Source organism: Varanus komodoensis, unplaced genomic scaffold, assembly GCF_004798865.1.
Source record: "Varanus komodoensis strain SLA01 unplaced genomic scaffold, ASM479886v1 scaffold55, whole genome shotgun sequence".
NCBI classification, from domain to species: Eukaryota; Metazoa; Chordata; class Lepidosauria; order Squamata; family Varanidae; genus Varanus; species Varanus komodoensis.
In genome coordinates, this window is record NW_025336157.1 from 1,528,564 (window position 1) to 1,550,256 (window position 21,693).

Genomic DNA, 21,693 nt, shown 5'->3' on the forward strand with positions numbered 1-21,693 from the left:
GGCTGAAAAGTGTTAGACAGAGCAGGCCCATCCTCATTGCTGCCCAGGGTGGAAATGGCAGGGAAGCAGATTCTGGCGGAATGACAGGAGACAGTTCCCAGCCCTGACAGAGATCAGCTTGGGAGACAGGCAGCTTTCCCCTTCTGGAGCAGCCCTGGCAGAAGTTGGTCAGCCATCTGTCGCAGCCGCGGAGGCTTCCCTAGAGATTAGGGGCACCAGCCTTAATGGGCTGCTGTGTGACAGTGTCTCCAACCCCGTCTGATTAAACATATTCAAGTTGTCATCCCAGCAAAGTCTGGGAGCCCAAATTAAGTCATCTGGGGATAACAACTCTTTTTTAAAAAAAAGGTCAAAACAGAATGTTGAAATGTTCAGACTCGAGTTCTGAGAATGCAAGGAACAGGGGAGAAGAAATGGTCTGGGGGAATTGTATTATTAATAATAGGATTTATTTACCTATTACTACCCACATAGACATGCACACTTTTTTGGACTGGCGCTCCATGTCCCAAAGCTACTTGCTTACGGACTAGCAAAGGCTTTGTGGGGGCAGGTGGATAACTGAGTGATGGAGATGCCAGGGGAAAGAAAGGTTCATGGTGGCTCGTATTCCCAACATGTTTTGTGGCTGGGAAAAGGGTTGGGGGCAGCGAACGGAGGAAGGATTGGATTGAAGGCAAGGGGGAAGAGCGAGGCTAGTGTCCTGGACTGAAGCCACGATAGTGAAGTGAAGTGAACGGAGGATCGGAGGGAAACACAGTTCTCAAGTCCTGGACCAAGGACAGCTCTCTGAGCTCCTCCATGTTGGCATATCAGCTCCCAGAATTCCTGACCGTATGTTGGCTGGATTCAAGGGAAGATGCCAGCCAAAGTATCTGGCAGACTTACAGCAGCCATCCAGATGTTTCGCACTACAGTTCTCCAAATTGGGAAAGAGCCACCTAAGGCAATATGGGCTGGCACCAAGGAAACAGTGCTCAGGTTCAGGGCGTCTAAATAGGCTCTTAATGTATACAGCATTCCTGCAATGCACGTGTCCCTGTCTTATTATGTCTTCACAAAAGCCTCGCAAAGTAGCCAGTAGGTCCTTCCCAAAAAGCATCTATTAATGCGTACCAGTGCTTTCATTCCTACAGCAACCTCAAGGCTTTCTGTCGTTTTTCTTTTTTCGTCTTTTGCAGGGAGGGCATTAAAAACTCATCTAGCATTGTCACGTCTGCCTGAATGGAGGGTGAGTAGGTGGGAAACATTAAACTGCTGTGTGTATATATGTGGGAAGTATATTGGCAAACCCAAAAAGCAGCTTGAGAGTGGAAACCAAGTGCATTAATTTAGCTCTGGATATTTCCTGGAACTGTCCATTAGTTAAGAGCAAAATTCTTTGGGTAAGAGAGGATTGCTCCATTAGGGATAGATTCCATGGCACAGGTTTTCTTGCAGCCCAGCTGCAACTGGATGCTTTTTTGGCATCTTGAAAAGGAAAAAGAAGGCAAAATCCTTTTTTCCCACTGCAACACTTCGCTCTGTTTTCTTATAACTTCCTTTACAGCAAGGGCTGGCAGCATCTGGACCACCAGATGTTTTGGCCTGTGACTTACATGATCTCTTCTCCTTGGCTCCACTGGTTAAGGCTGATGGGAGTTGTAGATCAAAACATCTGGAAACCATAATTTGCCCTGCTAGAAAAGACTCGCTGAGTCTCTGACAACAGCCAGATGGATGTTCCTGGGAAGTCCAGATGTGGCACATCACATCTGGGGCCCTGGTCCACAGGACACCGAGCTTCATAAAACCGGCATTTTCCTATTTATCTCTGCATTAGCACATTTGGAAATCATGTGTAGATTTCTTTAAATTTCACAGGAGGCAAACCTGGCCAATTAACTTTTCACCCGGATCATTTCAGATTAAATAAATTCTTCCATTCAATTGTACTCTGACTCAGATCACCCCAAACCAACAGATCCCCCCGCCACAAGCTTAATTAACAAGGGGAACGGTGGGTGGACGTATGTGTGCAGTTTCTGGCTGAAGAAAAGGAGCATTCAGACTTTCCCCTTCCAGTTACCTTGCCTCTTACCTGCATGGCAATTCAGCCGAGAAAAGCCATTTCCACCTGTGTCAATGCACACTCAGTGCTCAAGGACATAAACTCTCAAACTGATATTTGAAGGTAGACTGCCTCTCAGACTGGAGGTTCCATTTAGCTAGGAGATGCCTGCTGAGCTGAAGCAAAGCAAACCCCTAGCCTGCAAGCCTGCTCACCTGCTTTTTGAGAATGTGAATGCCATGGCACGGGGAGAGGGACCCACGGAGAGCTTGTTGTTGGATTAATCAAGAGCTGGTATGGACTACGGGGTGGCATGGGGACTCCCCAAAACCCCAAGCTGCGTCAGGACAGGGAGGCCTTGCATGTGCAGAAAGTTAGGGAAGCATGAAGGGGGCAGTGTAGAAGCTCTTTCTTGTCCTGACCACGCCAAGCCTTGACAGCCAGAGTGGTGCCGGGGTTAAGAGGCTGAGACTCGGGCAATCCAGTTCGAGGCCCTGGTTGGGCCAGTCCCAGACTCTCAGCCCAGCCTCCCTCACAGGGTGGTTGTTGTGGGAATAAGACTGAGAGCAGGAAAAAGAGGATGATATAAACTGCCTTGAAACTTTCAAAGAAAAAAAAAGTGGGATATAAAGCTAATAAATAAAAATGAATAAATAAATGCAATCCAGAGGAGGAAGTGAAGTGGTGCTTAAGTCTTGGCAAATATATTTAGGATTCGGCTAAAACTGGCCAAAGAACTTTGGTTGTTGGGAGGTATCGAAATGAAATATAATTTATTTATTTTATTTGCTTAAAACTTTGGAAACTGTCCCATCACAGACGTCTTGGGACAGTTCACGATAACAACAACAAAATAAAAGTAAAACAGCATCCAGTTAAAACAAGGGGAATACTAATTAAACAGGGACAAAGGAAAGTATGCAGTTTGCAACATTGTGATTTTTGGGGCAAAAAGAACTTGAGGCATAAAAAATGCATGTGAGAGAAACTGAAAAACGGGCCGTTACAAAGAAACAACGCCGCTTCTTTGTAATCAACATTGTAGGGAAGCGAGAACGGGGGGCCCAGGATTTCTCCTGGAGTTCAAATGCGTTTGTGTGTTTGACTTTGACAAGGAGCAAATCCGTGGAAACCAACGTTTTTCATCTCCATGGCCACGTAGGCTGGAACAGGATTATAGAGAGATGCTGATCTGTAACAGAGCGGTTTCTGCCTCCGACACAATGCTGCTTGTTCCAGAATTGAGCCTTGCATTTGTTCTATCGAAACAGGGAGCTGAATGCGGCTGGAAAACGAGGGGGCTAGAAAAGCACATGGGAAGGAAAGACTCGGTTTCAGAGGGGTCCCAAGGCTTTGCTTTGGGAGCCGACACTGGCTGAAAATAAAAGTAAAATGCAAGTTTGGGGTTTTTTTTAAGAGTTGGAACTACATAAGTAGAGCTCCTTAGTCCTTCCTGGTTATAAAGCAGACAGACTTTAAGGTTTCAAAAATAAGATTGCAGGACAAGAAATTTTGCAAACGAGTACTGTAGCATTATCTACCTCCATACCCATACGAAATCACGCAAAACCTGCTTTTTCAGTAAACAGTTGGCTCCTCTTGTGTCTTCCTCCCAACGTAAGGGTGAAAGCAGAGAAGATTTGGGGAAATCCGTGCCTTTTTTTTAAGGCTTAGTCTTTCTCAGGTTTTGTTCCATAAATGTGGCTGAACTAGATGTCTCATCATCCCCAGCCAGTCTGGCCAATGGCCAGAGGTCACCCCATTTGCCATCCAACAGATGGGGAGCCAAATAGGACTAAGGCTGGATCACACTGCAGCGGTTACACGTTTTTTAAAAAACAGATCTCTGGTGTCAATCCCATATAGCTGTGCTTATTCCTCCTCCTCTTCCTCTCCCTCCATCCCGTTGTCTTTTCCTGCCCATCCCCTTCCAATCTAAATTTAGGATGCAACTATCCTGGGGCAGGAGTGGCCAAAATCCAGGGCCCCCAAATACCCCCCCAACCCAAATAACAGGTGATCAGATACAAGCACCATTTCACACCTGAAGTTATGATGGTGCTTCAAATATCAGGGCGTATTAAATGCAAGACTGTCCATGCTCAAGAGAAGGTGGTGGTGGTGGTGGTGGTGATGATGTAGCAAACAGTTGTATTACTGAGGTTTGAACAAATACCAGGAAAATCAAAGTTGTTGTATAATACGGAGTGGCCATGTTGGAGGGGCAAGAAGAGAAGAGTGAATTGGGGGCTTCACAACAGAAGTAGTATTTGCAGCCATTAAAAGGGGTCCCCTATCAGATCATTTAAACCAGAGCCTAAAATTAGCGGCGTCACTGGGGCGTCCTTGTTACCTGCACCCCCAGGAGCCCAAAGCGCCCACAACCCTCCTTCCTTGCCTCTTTACTGGCACAACAGCCCTGTGAGGTGGGTTGGGATCAGAGTGAGTGACTGGCCTGGTCTCCCAGCAAGCTCGGTGGCCTAGTGGGGATTCCGACATGGGCCTCCCCATTCCAGCCACCACGCACCAGTCCCCTGGCATGTTGCCACCAGTCCCGGAGGCCACGCGGCAGGCAACCGGCCCCCATCACCCCTTCGTCTGCTCCCCCTTTCACGCTGCCCATTCGGTGGCCTGCCGGATTCCGTGAATGAAAGACGACGAAATCACATTACGAAGAGCAATATTTATTGGGTGACGCCTCTGCGTGGCACTCTTCCCATGCTCCAGAGCGTCGCTTGAAGGGAGAACGGCCCAGGAATCTGCAGTTAAACAGGGATCAGGTGCCAGGTGCTGGAAGGCCAGGCAGTACTGGTCTAGGAGAACAAAGAACTGGATTTATGCAAAGGGGGCTTCCGAAGCATACCAGCCTAGGCTGCAACCGTGGCCGCCACAGCTAACATCTCCCCCCGGGGTGCAGAACCTTGTCGGCTCTTGGGGGCCACGTGCCGGTAGAGCCACGGGCAAAAGAGCCACACAACCAAGGCTTCTGCAGCAGCGTCCAAGTCTTGGGAGAGACATTTCAACCATTTAGAGCAGGAGAAACTGTTCCGGGGAAGCCGGAAATCCACCCGGTGTTTGGTGGACAGGAAGAGGGGAGGCGTGTGAATTTGGTGTCCTATGGAAAGGCAGACTGGGACCCCCGGAAGGCAAGGTTTGCCTGCAGCCCGACACCCTGGTGACTTTTAGGAACCTCTTCCCATGTAACTCTCTCTGATTAATTACTCTTAATTAAATGAAATGTAGTAACAACAACAACAACAACAACAATAAATACTACGGCCATGTTACAAGCTTAAAAATGGACATCCTAGCCACGCTTCTCTGTATGATCCAACGTCCGGACAGGGTTCCCACAGAGGGGCAGTTTCTTCTAACCCGGGATGGCTTTGAAGCTTTCGGCTTGGGGCAGCTTTGCACTAAACTGTTCTCCCACTAAATATGCAAAGCCCAGAAGTTGCATGGCGGAAGCAAAATCCCGCTTGTGCAGAGGATCCACTTCGTCCTGGATGCCCGCACAAACTTTCCGTGCCGTCCACGACCTTGAGACTCCCATCAGCAAGCGGCAACTCACAGATGTGTTCGCATTTCTTGCTTGGTTTCTATACGAGGCTCAGTCGGGTCGGGAAGGGGACAGTGGACAGCTTTCCAATAACGTGAGAGAGGGGACCCCTCCCCAGTGTCAAGAATTCTTGGCCCAGTGGGAGAAGAAACTGCGGTTCATAGCCTGCTTTTTGAAGATGCAGAAAGAATTACATCATTTGGGAATCAGCCGTCAAGGATGCCCAACCTACGCACACCTGGACCATGATCACCCAATTTAAGCGGTCCAGTGAACAGCAACGAACTCCGAACTAAAAAACACGGTGCTTCCCAAGTCCACCAAGCACCCGCCTCGTCACGTCAGTAGTTGCCTCCGGCTGGAATCCTGCAACGGAGCAGCCTCGTCTCCGGTTTGGTGCTTCTCCATCACCTGGAGGACGTCGTCCAGGATCGACGGCCCCAAGTCCACGTGCAGGGACAGCAGGGAGCCGGCGTGCGACAGGAAAGCCCCGTCTTGGTTCTCTTCCTTGGCGAACCCATTCAGGGGGGCCGCACACTTGCCGTTGGGGGCCCCGAGGGGCTCCAACGTCCGGCTGCCCGGGGCCAGCTCTCGCACAGGGTCTGTCGCTTGGGCAGCGGCCCGGTCATCAAGATGCAGCCGGGGAGGTTTCGGTGGGGCTTGGGCGGAAGGCAAGGTCAGCGCCTGCAGCCCTCCAATGACCGGCAAAGAGATGGCGTTCTTGAGCAGAGGGGAGGGGACATCCAAAGATGGCGCCTCATAGCCGGAGATGGTGGAAGTCCGCGAGAACTCAAAGGGCACTACGTAATGTCCATCGCCGGGAGCGTCCAGCTGGCTCTCCGACCGAGGCAGCAGGTGGAATTTCCCTTGCAGGAAAGAAATGTCGCCAAACATGTCGTTCTCTCCGCCGTTCCCGATGTGGATGGTGTGCCGGAAGTCCCCCAGGGGCGGACTGATCATGTCCGAGGAGAGGATGTCCCGGAGCTTTTCCTTCTTGCCTCGCCGGCTTCCCCTTTTCAGGTAGATCGGTACTTTGGTGGTGGACATCTTGCTGACAGCTGCCAGGGAGAAAAGACAAGAAACAGCACGCTCTGTCACCTGAACTGGCTCGCAAAAGTAATGTCACCAGCAAAATGTGGGTGAGTCGACAGCCCAGTCCAGCCACAACTGGCAGGCACCACAGCCCGGGGATACAGCCCCTTCCTAAAAGGTCCCATTCGATTCCCGGCATCTCCTGGTGGGGCTGGAAAATCTGCCTAAAACCCTAAAAAGTTACTGCCAGTCTGTGCCAGCACCACTGTGCCAGATGGACCAAGGTCACAAGAGAGCGTCCTGTGTTCTTATATAAATCAGCCCCATACAGAACCACGAGGACCAGAATCTTGCTTTTTTTTAAGGCGGGAGAAGGACGTAAGCTCAGTGGCATGCTTTGCATGCAGAAAATCTCAGGTTTGATCTCCAGGAGGACTGGAAAAGTTGGAAGGGGCCCATAAGACCTTTGGGTCCTGGCCCCTGCTTCATGCAGGACATGAAGGTCAAGGGCCTCTAATGACTGCTGTGGTCAGGGGTCCTATTTCCTTTCTCTTACAAAGAGTATCCAGCAGGGCATGAGGTTTTCTTCAAGGGATCCCAAGCCTGGAGCCGGGAACAATTCCCACCGGAGGGCCAGTGTGCCATCGTGGCTGAGATTTGGAGCTGAGGCGAGGGAGAAACGGGCTTGAGTCCCGTGAAAAGCACCGGCTGAATTCTGGGAAGATCCAGCCCTCCGTGTGGGATTGTGGCGAGGATAAAAGGGAAAGGCGGCGGAAGGGAAGCTCCGTACCCACCTCGGGCTCCTCGCAAGTGGAAAAACAAGGTTGCGACACGCACGCGATTACAAAATCGATAAATAACCCCGCCTGACTCAGCCGAGCGCTTGGCAGTGGATTCCGGGCGGGCGGCCCTCCTGCCAGCACTACGCTGGAGCACGAAGCGGCCTTTGTCTGGGCGCTGAGCGTGCTGAGCCCCCGCGGCTTTGGCTCCGTGTCCTGCTGACGGAGCAGGTGTCGCCAGCAGCCGCTCGACGGGCGCGGGCCAGCCGGAGTGTGTTGCAGGAAAGGAAGGATTTGGAAGGGGAAACGGCCTTGTTAGCAACTGCCACAAAAAGGCAACGCTCGCGCACGGCCCGTTCCAGAAAGCGAGGCCTCCGGGCTCAGAGCCACTGGCACATGCTGAGGATTTGACCCAGACCTCCTCCAAAGAGGGCAGGACACCCTCCGGGGGAAAAAGCGCTGCGGGGTCTTCCTAGAAAGTCCTAAATAGACATAGACCAGTTAGAGACTCGGTGTGACGCAGCCACGATGCCCCCCGCCACTGGGTTGCTTTGGACTCTCAGGCTGAGCCCACCCTGCAGGGTTGTTCTGAGGATAAAATAGAGAAGTGGAGGAAGAGGTTTATGTGGAGCTGTCTTGGGTTTGTTGGAAGGGAAAAGGGCAGGGCAGGCATATAATCAATTCATACTAATCCTGGAAAGATTCCTTGTGAAACTAGAAGTGGAGCACAAAATATTTTGGACTTCCAAACTCCTCCTCTCCGGTTTATCCTCACAACAACCCTGCGAGGTTGGTTAGGCTGAGAGTCAGTGACTGCCCCAAAGTCACCCACCGTGCTTCACGGCTGAGGAGAGACTTGAACCCGGGTTTCCCCGCGAGGACACACTGGGTTATTTTATTACAAATGGATCAAAAATCTGTGCTTCTGGAGAGCAGGCCTCTGCTGTCCCTTTTCCTGTAAGTGCCTTCTAAAAATGGAGGTGCCAGGAATCGGACGGGGGACCTTCCCATGCAAGCTGGGACCCACACACACTGTCCGGTCACTCTCAGGCACAGGTGTCGGACACAGATGACTCACGGGTCCAGGTTCGAATCCTGCCTCTTCCGGGAACTGACTAGAACCTCCCAGAAAGCAATCTGCCTTGGTCCCTCGCGCATTTGCAAAAATGGTGACAAAAACCCCAACTTGATCTATGGGGGGGGACTTGTGGCCCTCCAAATGCTTGGCCCTACAATTCCCATCAGTGGCGCCCCCCCCCTCCCGGCCAGTGGTCAGGGAATGCGGGGACGTGTAGGCCAACTATCTGTGAAGGGCAGTGGAGGAGGAGCCCCTTTTTGCAGGCAGAAATGCATCGTGATGAAGCAGATCTCTGCTTATGCTCCATTTGCTGTTGCCATCATGCACACTGAGATCTCCCAGAGCGCGGCCCACACGTCGGGAGGCAGCCCCCTCCCCACCAGCAGTGCCATTTCAGCAGCCTGCCTCATTTTTCCTCCACTAGGCTCTCCATATCCCATTTCACAGACCCTCACAGCCAAAGATAGCTCCCCTCCAAGGCTGGGGTGGGGTGGGGGGGTCTGTCAAAAGTTAATAAGCACCCCCCCCAAATCCCCCAGCCACCCTGAAGCCACGATGCCGGGCCGAGAGGGAAAGTGTCCAAACCAAAAGGCAGTGTCGTTTGCGCTGGGCAGGTCAAGGAATACACAGCCCCGAGAGAATACCTCTGGGGGGGAAGGAAGGGGGGGCACGGGGGGGGGGGAGCTTTATATAGGCCCGCCGGCGACGGCTGGGGAGGGGCACCCGTGCAGCGGTGCAGTGACGCCAGTCTCTAACTTGAGCAGTCAAGAGTTTATCATTGCTGGCCTGAGCGCCTGGATGCAGCCTCGCCGCCCTCCACACCCTGCTTGTAAAAGGTCCAAGATCCACACCCCACCCCGGACTCGCGGCCAGGTTTCTCTCCCCATATATAGGGGGTGTGGAAACGCAGCCCACGACAGATGGGAGAAGGCATGTCTGGTCACCAGATGGCCGGTTGATCTCTCCGGGATGGCCGCTTTGTTTGGGTGCTTGTTTTCCCAGGGAGAGCTTGGCTTGAACAGGCGGCCCAGGGACTCATCCCTGGACATCACCGCCCCGAAAGCAGCGCGGATCCAGGGGTCAAGTCCAGAAGGAAAGGTTGCCAAGTCACCGGGGCCCAGGCCGGCCTGCTCTTGCACCCTCCCAAGAACAGGCACGCTAGCAAAGCACCCCAAGGGACGGGGACCACCAGGAAAGTGCAGAAAGGGGGGAGGAAGGTGGAACGACCCAAAAAATCCCTGAAGCGCCATCCCTAGAAGGAAAGATTAACGCATTTGGGGCTTTTTGTAGTTCAGAAAGAGGCAACATTGTGATATATGTGTAAACAGAAATTGCACCGAAAAGAGGGGATTGGCAGCAGATTCGGGGGGGGGGGGACACAGCAAATCATTAACTTATGGCTATCCCTGTCCCAGGATGTGCCGACATTGTGACGTGAGCAGGGCTAGTTAAAATTCCTGCAGGGGGAGAGGCCTGTCCAGCTGGGTAATTTTAGACCCTGGGTTTACGATCTTTCAGGGACCCCCCCCCCTTTCCATGTCCAGCCCAGGTTAGCATTTTTCCTACCCCGGCTATTTCCTTCTTTGCAATCCCTCCCGCCTCCCCAGTATGTTAAAACCACAGCAAGAAAGCTCTGCCAAGTAGAACCTCCAGATTCAAAAGCAGTCTATCTCCCGAGCGCCGTGTGCCAGGATGAGCTTCCGAAGATTACCTTCAGCCACCATTTGTAGTCCTCCAGGCACTTCCCCGGGAAGGACAGCCCATTGAACTGAATGGTGCTCAGCCTCAGGTCCCAGCAAAACGAGCAGCTAGCGAGAGGCACGAGAGCATGGCCGGGAGGGGTCAGTTGGCAACCCTGTCCTGCTGCACATCGGGGTCCAGGAGCTTTCGGGTGGGGGGCGCACTGAATCCCAAAACCCCTCGAGTGTTATGGCAGACCTAGAGGGGTTGGTCCCTCATTTCACAAGGGGGCGTCGGGGAAGGAGAAATCACAAAAACAGGTTCGGAAGCCAAGCTTAGGGCACGCTTCGCTTGATCCTCCCCTCCCCGCACCAGTAGCAGGTACACACGCACGGAAATAAACATACTGTTCGCGAAAAGCCCGAGTCCCCAGGTCTCCAAAGAGCCGCAGGCGGGGTCGCCCCAAACACCCCCCTTTCCACCCCGGCGCCTTCTGAAGGGTCCACGCATGCAGAGCGGAGCGTGATCGCGGGTGCGCGTGTGAACGCGAAGAGGTCGCTGTAGCGCCGGAGGGGGCAGGAGCGCGAGGCAGGGAGTTGGATCTTCGGCGGGGCTTCTGAGCACGTGCGAAGCGCTTCGCCCACCCTCGCCTGCCCTGTCCTTCCCTTCGCAAGGAAACGGCACCCACGGGGACGGGGACGGGGAGGGAGCCCCGAGCCCCGGCACCTCTTCGGGGCGTGCGCCCCGGCAGCCCACCCGCGCCAGGGCTGCCGTGGCCCCCCAGCGAGGAGGGGGCCTTCCCGCGCGCCCCCGAGCCTGTTATTCCCGCGGCAGGCGCCTTCCCCCTCGCAAGGCAGGGACTCACCCGGCGCCGCCCGGCCCGGCCCGGCCCGGATCCGCGGCTGCTTCCCCTGCGGCGACTGACGAGCCACCGCAGCCTCGCCTCGCTAGCCACCCTCGCCCCCGGGCCCCGCCCCCGCCTCGCTAGCCAATCCGAGGCGGCGACGGCGTCGAGGCCCCGCCTCCCCTCCCGCGAGCTGCGTCTATCCCCCCCCGCCCCTCCCACCCCGCCCGGCACGTCGCAACTTCCCGAAGCGGGCGAGCCTCAAGCTTGGGATCGAGAGCGGAGGCTCCTGCGCGTGTGCAGAGAGCCTGGAGGAAGTCCTGCGTGCGGCCCGTTCCTGCCCCGGCTTTGGCAGGAGCCGGAGGATCTTGTCCTGCACCTCTGGAGGAGATGCTGGTTTTGCCTGCTGATTCCCCCCCCCCCGGTTGTTCTTGCAAGGGGGAATCAATGCGATCGCATTGAAACTGGCACCCCCAAGCTGGCCTTGGGTTCAGATAAGGCTGCGAGTTGATGGATTATGGCACAAGCCACTTCGGCTGCACCGCAAGCCCTTTCAAACCTTAATTCAAAGAATTCCTCCTGCAGGGGGCTCAGGGTTCGGCTCTTCTCATGAAAGTGCGTTTTAGGCAATATATAATCCCGTAAAGGAACCCTGTGCATGCACAGATTGCATTTCCTACACCTCCTTTGGAAAAATCCAAAGCCCATTCCGGTAAATATATTGGCAAGGCAGAAGTAAACAAACTTCAGTGTTAACAAGTCTCCTTTGAAAAAGGCATTGCTCCTGTGTTACGATACTTCGTTTCAGGCACCAAATGCCTGCCCAAATAAATTATAATTAGGTGGCATTTCTATCCCACTTTTTTCCTAGAAGCAAACCCAAGGATTCGTGGATTTACTTTACAAATGTTGTATATGCAATTGTATATTTACAACAATTATGTACAATGTTGCTTTTGGGATCAGAGTATTGTTTTACTGGTGTTTGCTCATTTGGAAGTTAAATATTAACGTATTGCATCACACCTTCCTTCTGCAAGAAGCTCACAACAACCTACATCATTCTCCCCCTTTCCACACAACAACCCTGCGAGGCAGGCCAGGCCCAGAGTCTGTGACTGGCCCAAAGTCTCCCAGCGAGGGGGACTTGAGCCCGGATCTCCCAATCCCAGACTCTTAACCACTACACTATGTAAAGAAGGGGCATTCCACTTCCCAAAGGGGTCCCTTGTAGTACAATTCCAAACGCTTTCTGGCTTCAATAAATCATTGTACATTGTAAAGCTGGATTGTTCCTGTTCAGCCCCTGCGCACTGTTTCCGTTCTTAAATGCCTGCATTTTTTTCGAATGATGCTTTCTGCTACGCGGTTTTCGGGGGCTTATTTTCTTGCAGGTGTGTGTGCGCCGCATTGTGTTATTATCCGTTTAAGTGATAAGCTGAGGAGCGAAGGGGCCTTGGATTCCGGAGTGGGAAACGCCGATTCAGCTGTTGCAGCCCAGCCAGGCAGCACCCTGGGTGGCCTTCGAGTCCCTGCGGTTTTTTCGGCCAGACCACCCTCACAGGGTTGTTGTGAAGGCAATTAAGGGATAGGCTATGAGCTTTCGGGATCTCATGTGTGAAAGAGGCATCCGTACAGAAGGTCAGGCGGCTTCCACACCAATTTAATAAATGCACAAAAGAATATGTCTGCAGCAGCAGTTACAGTTTTGCAGCTCAAGTTGCTCGCTATCTGTCTTTCGAGTTAGGAAGGGAGCTGGCATGAGGACGGCCATGAATGACCAGAGTCCATCAAGTCTGTGATCAGTGAACTGATTAAGTCCAGCATCCTGTTCACGCAGTGGGCGACCAGCAAACCCACATGCTGGACAGGAGGGCGACAGCCCATGTTCCCCAGCGATTCCCTACCCAGAAAGGGGCCGTTTCTATCCTCACACCCCAGTTGTGTGCTCTGCTCCCCAGAAAGGGGGGGGTTGGGGTGACACTAGGCCAAAACCTTTCCATTTACTCAGCATTTTAACAGTTGAATGATGCCGTTATAGAATTGTTTTTACTGCTTATTTTTATAGATTGGAAATATATTTTTAATGTGCTGTTACGCTTTGATTTTGTAAGCAGTCTTGAGAGCCATCTTGGATATAGATGGGATAAAAATGTCTAAAATAGATAAATAAACTTTTGGCCGTAGGTCTGCCCAGTCCCCTTTTCAGCCTTCCAAATGGAGGGTCCCTCTTGCCTTTTCTCTGTCCCAAATCTCCCATGGCTCCCCTTTGAGTTCTACTGTGAGGACAGAGGGAGAAAAATCCCTCTCTCCACTTTCTTCACATTTTGCATACGCCTCCCCAAATCCCCCTTTTCCTATGCGACAGGGTCAGACACCAGAGTCTTCCCTCTTCCAGAGCCCCAGTGCCTTCATCACCCGTTTCTGCATTCTCATGCACAAATCCTGTTTTGGTGCAGTGAGCCCAGCTCCACCCAGTATTGTGAGTGCCAATGCCCCAAATATTTGCATAAGGGAGGTTGGATCCTAGAGGTGTTGTTTCCAATTCCTTTCCTAATTCTGCTTAGCTCAGAATTTATTTATTTATTTAGAATTTTTGTATCCCGTCCCATGGCAAGAGCCTCGGGATGGCTTCCATGCAATAAATAATAAATACAAATAGTGCAAATTAAAATCCAGAATGTGCATTGTTGCACAGCCCAGGGGGTTGACATTTCCATCAAGAAAGGTGTGGGGAGGGAAGGAAGACGGGAGGAAGATGCATTAGTTTCTGGGGCTGTCCCTGCTTACATGTAAGTCAATTCTACTGAAGCCTGTGGGATTTCTCCCTGAACATGTCCCAGACTGCAGTAAAAAGAGTATTTGATCAATTCCTCTTCTGCCTCCTTCATCGGACCCATAAAAGAGATTATGAAGGTGTTAAGCTTCTCTTTGCACTGGGAAAGAAACAGCTCTCATTAAAATGCCACATATTTTACATCTGCAGTGGATGCTGTCCATTGCTGTCCGTTGCCATCGCTTCTTGGCATACCAAGGTACTAATAACCACAGTCTCCAATGCATAACACTAAACCATGGTGGACCCTCTATTTTGCTTCTCTGGGAAAGCATCTCCCTCCCCCCCCCCCCCAAACCGAGCTGTGTTGCGTTTTCCTCGGAGTTAGCAAGCCAAGTGCGACAGAGAGTCCGGGCAGTGAAAGGGCCTGGAGGGTGAGGGAAATGGCATCAGAGTCCGGCAAAGAAGCCAGGCCAAACCACAAGCCATGTATCTCGGCTGGCTCCTTTAATTCCTGCATGTTTCAGTCTCTCTCTCTCTCTCCTTCAACAAAGAAGGTCAGAGCAAATTCTTTCAACATTTTCCTTCCTGATACCAGAAGCTGTTTACTTAAGAGCCCAACCTCGCCCTGCTGGGTTGGATTTCCACTCTTCTAGCTTGGCGACTGTGCCTTCCTGCAGAAGACCCACAACAGGAGAGCATGATGGGAATATCCTTTATGTTACCAAATTAACTTGCAAATGGTACGGCCCCTGCTCCGAGCAAGGTGTCAGCAGACTTGCAGAGAATCCAAAGTGCATAGAAGAGCAGCTCCACCCAAAATGAAAATAAAAGTATGTAGGTGAGAATTTTTTTAAGGCCTAAAGATGGCCAATAGGGGCAGAAAAATGATTGATCATTGGAGGTGTATAATGGAATGGAGTGCCGTGTAAACGGGTCTGACTGGGAGGGTCTCTTACCCCACATTAGGACATTTGGTGAATGGATGGATCAGTTCGTTGGTATATTCCTCACTATGAATTACCAGATACAGGTATACCCACCTGAATATGAATCTTTACCTGCCCTTGTCAGGGAAAGACAGCTCCATCCGTGGAATGTCATTCCGTTTCCTTGTTTGTACTTTCCTTCCCTCCTCCCCCCTCCCAAAAAAAAGTCAAAACCTGCTAGTAACATGTCAAAAGAAAAACAATAAAGTCACAAAGGGCCACCAAGCAAGACACAAAGAAGGATCCAATATTAAGCATTCTCTGATGGCCTGGAAGTAGCATCTCCATGCAGTCCCCGAGCCAAGGGAGCAAGGAAATACCAGTCAGGATGGAGAGCCAGAAAAAAGATACAGGAAATTGGAAATGCGCAGAACTCTGCAAATCCAAATTCCACAGAGGGTGGAATTAACCCAGTAACTCTCTGGGCAATTTCCAGTAGAACCCCACGAGCCTTTGATTTCTAAAGCAACAACAGTGACACAAACTCTCCCTCTCTCTTTTTAAAAAAATCCAGCTGCGGAGATGGGAGATGGAGGCAGCTGAGAGCTCTGTTGCTCAAATTCCTGTGCTGAGCTTTGGGGCACTGTTCCAAAATTTTTGCAGCTGCATCCAGTGGATGGATGCTGGGGTTGCACAGAAAAACAAAATAGGGCCCACAAACAGGGGCGATGGCCGCTAGTGGAATGAAAAAAAAGGCCTAAAAAAAAAAAAAAAGTGGAGAAATGCACGGGATTGCATCTGCTAATTTATACCGCTTCTGCCCACAAGCCAGCTATCTGCCCCTCCCTCGTGCAAGTTTAATATAGACACTTCTTCATTTAGAAAGGATGATATCATTTGGAGAGCAAGGAAGCACTCTGGCAAGGTGTGGCAACTGCTTTTCTGGGGGATCACTTCCTCCCTGCAGAGTATTGGCTTCGGATTACGGACTTTGGAGGATCAAGCTGTTAAGCAGCAAGGGAGAGCTGCCACAAGAAGTTGCAGCATGGAGCCACTGAATTCCACTTCCAGTTCTCCGTTTCAGTCAGCGATCAGTGCTATGCATTTCCTCTAAGGATGGAGATGGGGAACTGTGGAGTTTGAGATTTTTGAAGATCGGGGGCGTTTTTGTTTCTTTTTCCCAGCCCCCCCCCCACCCGGCAGGGTCCCAAGCACAACCTGAACCCCCCCCTCTGCACCTGGTCAAGCCCAGTTTGAATGCCTGCAGCTTCCTCCACTTTCTATCTTAACACTGTACCCAATCCGGGACTTATACCTCACTCACCCGCACTGTCTTGCTAGGTGAAGCGTTCTGGGGAACCAAAAACCTTGCAAAATATTTTGCAACCTTGTCCTAATAAAGGCACTATGGTGGTACTGCTTTTGACACTTTTTGCAGCTTCCTTTGTTTTTTTTTATGGAATAAAAGATATAGGTGGGCGCATCTGAGCCTTTTCCCCAAGCAATTTGAGAAACAGATCAGTGGAACTAGAAGGCTGCCCAATTTTAGCCGTTTGAATTGCTGCGTCTGCGTTTTTAACACTAGTCTTTTCCCCTCTAAGTGCACTTTCAACTTTCTCCAAGCTAATCTGAGGGAACTCTCCGGTGACCTCGGAATGTCTGTTCGCTTATCTCATTAGATGAGGAAAAAAAGTAACTTATGTACTGTTTATAATACCATCAACTACAGACCAGGAGCCTTTCAAATAGACCAGATGCTCTTTATGGGGAAAGACATCCCATAAGGCAGAGATGGGAGCCTTCAGTCATGTGCCTTGTTTGATCTCGGGCTTTTCCACAAAGCTCCATCCCCTCTGCACCACCCCCCAGTCCTTCCCAGTTTTTTACCCTTCCCAAGACATGAAATACCTCTGCGAAAGGTAACTTACAGCAGTAAGAACTTTAAGCTATAATAGGCAGGGCTTGGCCCCACCCCTTTGCATTTGGCTCCACCCACCCATGGAAAGCAGCCCCCAAGAATTCCCCCAAAGTCAGTTTTGGTCCCCAGCTCGGGCATCTGCGGCTGATTCCTGTGAAATATTGCAGCCCCACCAGGTTCCTCTCTTAACCTAGAACTTCCCAAGCTCTGACAATCCAAGGGGAATTTCCTTCTCCGAGCCTCCAAGGCTGCCGTCCGGTCCGGCCTGAGCTGTCACACGCAGTGTCTCCGAAGGAATGTTCAGTATTTTGGGTCATTTGCAGTCCATGTTTGCAAACTTAAGATCTGCAATCTGGGAGGGTTTGCTAGCCGCAGAAATAGATTCTCCCTTGACAGTAACAATACAAACATTTTCAGTTGCTAGCCTGCACTGTTTCCGACAAGCAAACTCCCAAGAGGCTGTTTTCCCCTTCCCCTCCGTATTTTGCAATCTCCGAGAAGCATCAAAAAACAAGCTGACGGAGTCACTGGTGGACAACATCTGTTAGTCGGTTGCACTGATTCATACGCAGTTTCGACCACCCTTTTTGTGCTGGCTCCTGCTGAGGCTTTCTGTGAAGTCTGAAAGTTTGCACACTGCTACAAACTTCAGTCTATCTTCAGTCTTCAGTCTATTTTCTCCTCACTGGTCATCTGTTCTGTTAAAGGCAGAGGTCAGTTATCACTCATTCTGTGCTTCTAATCTGACTTCTATCATGTCCGCAAAGAAATTAATGAGAAATACTTTTTCTTTGGGGTTTCTGGCCCAGTTTAAGCAGACAACGGGATGCACCATCCTGTTTCCCTTTGAATGTAAGAGGAGTGCAAGTCACAACTTAAAAATGCAAAATCCTTATTTGGCCTTGTCTTTCCCCTGCCTAAAACAAGCCAAGCCTATAATTTTTAATAATCTGTCAACATGGAATCCTGCGAGACTCCATATTGATTAATGTCCTCTGCGAGGCACCACTCTTCCAAGAAAAAACAAATGCTCTTCAGAGCAAAGATTCCTCCTTTTGATGTAAGACACATGTAACCCGCCTCAGGTGAGGTAGATTTTATCAGCTTCGGTTCAGGGAGGCTGGGAAGAGAAAGGATAATTAGAAAGCAAAGTTCTAGGTGTAGATCAACAAAAGGAAAATATCTGTGTTGCTTAGACACACAGAGAGCTGCAGCTACTCCTGAGCTGGTGCTCCTGCAGCAAGAACCAAATGCAACGTTTTGGGCAAGTTATCTCAGGCGTGAGGCCCTGGTGTTAGCCTTCCATGGCAAAAGATGATGAAGAGTTTTGTGGGACCTGGAAGACCCAGCGCTTGTGTCCTCCAGGAGACTGGCACTCGGAGCCCGGCTCCTTGAATAAGAAGGCCTAGAGTCAAGGACACAGAAGTGAGGGTCTAAAGGGAGGAGATGCTTAAGAGGAGCAAAACAAAGCAACGACGAAGAAAAGTGGAGCGGATCTTCTTTTGAATGACGGCCAAATCCCAGATCTGAGAGGCTAGAGAAGGGAGGAATGGATTAAGGAAAGTCTGAAAAACGAGGGTGGGAAACGCAGGGCGGCTTCCTGGGAGGTAAAGAAGTATCGTCCTTGTGGGTTGCGGCAGGAAGAGAGTGGGGGTCCCTTTGGGAACCTGCCTCCCCTCCAAGTGGCTTGTGGGCTGGCCGGCAGCTTTTCCCCCGAAGACGCCCAGGGAGGGCCTGCAAGGTGTGGCTCAGCCAGGGCGGCTGAGAGAGGACTTCTCCCACCTGGCGAGGCCTCACCAGCTGTGCTAACCAGGCCTCGCCCAGCCCGGTTGTGCTAACAAGCCACGGTTGGTTAATCACAAACAACCCACAATCAACCACGGTTGCTCTCGGTGCAGCTGCCACATTCAAGTCCCATAAAACGATAACCTGTGTCTCAACAACAGCCCACAGAAACATGGGAACAGAGTGAGTCAGAAGGGTCTCCCGGGCCATCTAGTCTGACCCCCCGGCTCCAGCCGGCTCCTCTCATGACATGCCCACCATGCCTGTTTTCTTTCCAATGAATTCTTTAGTTGGACTTGCACATGTCACTCCCCTGTGCAATGTCCTTCCAGGTATCCACTCAGTGGCTTCACAAACAACCCATCATGCACAGCTTCTTTCTAGGGTGGGTTGTCACAATGCCCAAACTCACTGGATGAGAAAAGATGAGCATTGGACTTGCTCAGTAGCAAAGAATCCTTAAGCTGCACAGGAGCTGCAGTGATTGGAGGATCTGTTGTTGTATAGATTAAGGATTTTGTGTGTGTGTGTGTGTGTGTGTGTGACATATTTATGGAGTGTTGATGGATAGATTCTGAGGGCTGGTTGTCCTGGTTAGATCTGTATCGAATTCCCTTGGCAGTTTTGTCTATTTCAGCTTGCTCTGTTTATCATAGTTGTTTTGCTTTCAAAATAAATAAAAAAATAAAAAGAACGCAAGGCATCCTTTAACATGGCCCCCACCCCAATAAAGGGGTATGGAGTCCAGCCCTCTTTGGATGATTTTGTGGGAAGAATAAGGGGGTCTTTAACCCCCACAGCAGTGTCGGTATTTCTGTGCCCCTGGGTACATACGTTAGGATAAACGTCTTAAGACTAAAGACTTTCTTTCTTCTGAGTTGTTCCGTTTAATTAATAAACAAACTCATGTTACGCTCTCTGACTTTTGGCTGGCGGCCAAGCACTGCCTTTCCCCCTGTTGTGAATCCAGCTGTGGCCGGGATGGAGAGTTTTACCCCGGGGTGGGGCTGTCTGGGTGATGCGGGGGAAAGGGCTGACCTTCGGGATGGGCCGGACAGATTAGTCTTGGGCCAGGCTTCTGACGTCTCTGCTGTTATCTCAGCAGCTTGGCATTTATGACGGGAAAGGGTCCCCTCAAGCCAGGGAGAAAATGTGACAAGCGTCCACTCTGCTGCATGTGTGGACACACGTCGGCCTCCGATCCCGCTGAGCAGAGCCGTTTCTGGCCGGGCCGAAGGACTTGAGCGGCAGGGAATCCAACATGGCTGCCTGCCCCTGCCCCTTAATACCCGCAGGGGGTCTTTTCTGGTGCTGAACAAGAGATATTGGCTGGTTGGTTCTGGTGCATCTGAGTTGTCCCACAGGGAAGACACCCTGCTGATCGCAGCCTGCGGATCTGAGTTGTCTCCCACTTTTCCTGCCCATCCGTCATGGAACACTTTGCTCCCCCTCGTGCTAGCCCTCCCTTGGCTGTAGCAAACACAATCGTGCAGCCAAATACGCACAAAACAATGCAGTGTGTTTGAACAAGGGGGGGAAGTGAGGCGCTCCGGTCAGTTATCAGCCTTGGAAGGAAGTTTTCAAAGGAGATTCCAGCTTGAGAAGAAGACCTAGCTATCCCCTTCCCACATGCTTCAGCTCCCAATGGATTCCCCCACGTGGCATTTCAACTCAGAGGGAGGGAGAATTCTGATTCTGTCAATTTGGGATAATCTGGGTCAGCTTAAATGAAGATCTGGTTTTATCTGAGATGGTTTGCGCAATGAACTAAGTGTGTGCTGGAACATTTAGCACAATCCTACCAGGAGTTCCCATATTTGTATGTCCAGATATAAGTGAGAACATGCAGATCAGTGTCCTAATCTGTACAGACCTGGGCCCAAACCTTGCAAACACTCGTGAAGCCCCTGGCGGTGCGGTGCGCATCATCCAGGCAGAGTTTTCAGCCCCAAGTGCCTCTTGCAGAAATTAATGCAAAGCAGCCCTGGCTTAAAAGGGAAGGATGACGTCCAGCCGAAGGAATTCAGGGCTGCCTTTCAGAGACAGCAGTTCAGAGAAACCCCCAAGGCAGGGAGGGGAGGAGGAGAGAGAGAGCGAAGGGGAAGGATGCTGCCGCATCGTTGCTCAGTTCTGAAGTTCGGTGCACCCTAAACGCTGTAGCCTCGGTGGAGAAACAGGACGGAAATGTGCTTCTGTGGAGGCAGCGAAGTGCCTGTGTGCAGTGAGCGAGATATTGAGAGGTTCTGGATTGCCAGATCCTCTTGGTGGGTCTCAGAAAAATTCCTGCTGTTTTCCCCCTGGTTTCTTTCTTTAGTTTAAAGCCCTAAATGGCTTGGGTCCTGGATTCCTGAAGGAGCGCCCGCCCCTCAGAGCTTAGAGGCCCTCCTCTGGGAGCCCTCCTTGAAAAAGATTGGGAGGGTGATTACCCAGAGAACAGCCTTCTCTGCAGTGGCACCCCGACAGCGGAACATGCTCTCCAGAGAGGTCCGCCTGGCACCAACGCTTCTTTCCTTTTGGTGTCAGGCAAAACCCCTTTTATTCTCCCAATATTTTAATTGTTAATTTGTTTTAATTGGCGGCTTTATATTTAATATCAGATGCTGTGCCACTCCCATTCTTCTTTCTTTCTTTATTCTATTTCATTAATGGAGCTGTAAACCATCCCAAGACGTCTGTAATGGGACAGTATAGAAATACATAAATAAAGCCCAGAGTTTGGGATCCACCGTTTGTTCCAGTGGGGCCATTATAAATAGGGATCATTGGGCAAAAGGGAGGGTTTCTTACAGCACAGGTGGATGCTGGTTTGGACCAAAAACTCACCTGGTCCGGTATTGTTCTTCCCACCATGGCCCAAGAGATGCTCTTCTTGGGAAGCCATGAGCAGGCCAAGAAAGCAAGAATCCTTGTTCACTGTCGATTCCCAACAAGCCGTGTGATACAGTGGTTGGACAGCTGGTCTGCAGAGGCCTGGGTTCTAATTCCCACTTGGCCACAAGCCTCATTGGGTAGCACCAGCCATGGATTCCCAGCCTAGCCTACCTCGCAGGGTCGTTGTGAAAGGAAACGAGAGAACAAAGAAAATAGTTGGACTGCCTTGGACATCCTGGAGGAAAGGGCTGATATGTCACAAGGACTTAACATAACAGGGGAAGCAACACTGGGCAACTTGCTTTTCAGACTTAGCCAAACTTGGACAACAGCCTGAGCCATAATTATACAAGTCACGATGCTCCCGCCAGGGTGCGATGTACTGAATTTCT

At 51.1% G+C, this 21,693-nt stretch overlaps 1 protein-coding gene across 3 annotated transcripts; it reads right to left on the reverse strand.

Moving 5' to 3' along the window:
• Positions 1–4,718: 4,718 nt before the first annotated feature.
• CDC42EP2 (CDC42 effector protein 2) lies at positions 4,719–12,052 on the reverse strand. Of its 3 annotated transcripts, none has more exons than XM_044448581.1 (2): positions 12,049–12,052; positions 4,719–8,375 (listed from the first exon to the last, which is right to left on the reverse strand). In XM_044448581.1, the coding sequence occupies exon 2, from the start codon at positions 6,654–6,656 to the stop codon at positions 5,946–5,948; it is 711 nt and encodes a 236-aa protein (XP_044304516.1). In that variant the 5' UTR covers positions 6,657–8,375; positions 12,049–12,052; the 3' UTR covers positions 4,719–5,945. The 3 variants fall into 3 exon arrangements, with proteins under 3 accessions (XP_044304516.1, XP_044304515.1, XP_044304514.1); XM_044448580.1 differs by lacking the exon at positions 12,049–12,052 and adding an exon at positions 11,044–11,105 and having other exon boundaries at positions 4,719–6,667; XM_044448579.1 differs by lacking the exon at positions 12,049–12,052 and adding an exon at positions 10,210–10,766 and having other exon boundaries at positions 4,719–6,667.
• Between the last annotated feature and the right edge of the window lie 9,641 nt (positions 12,053–21,693).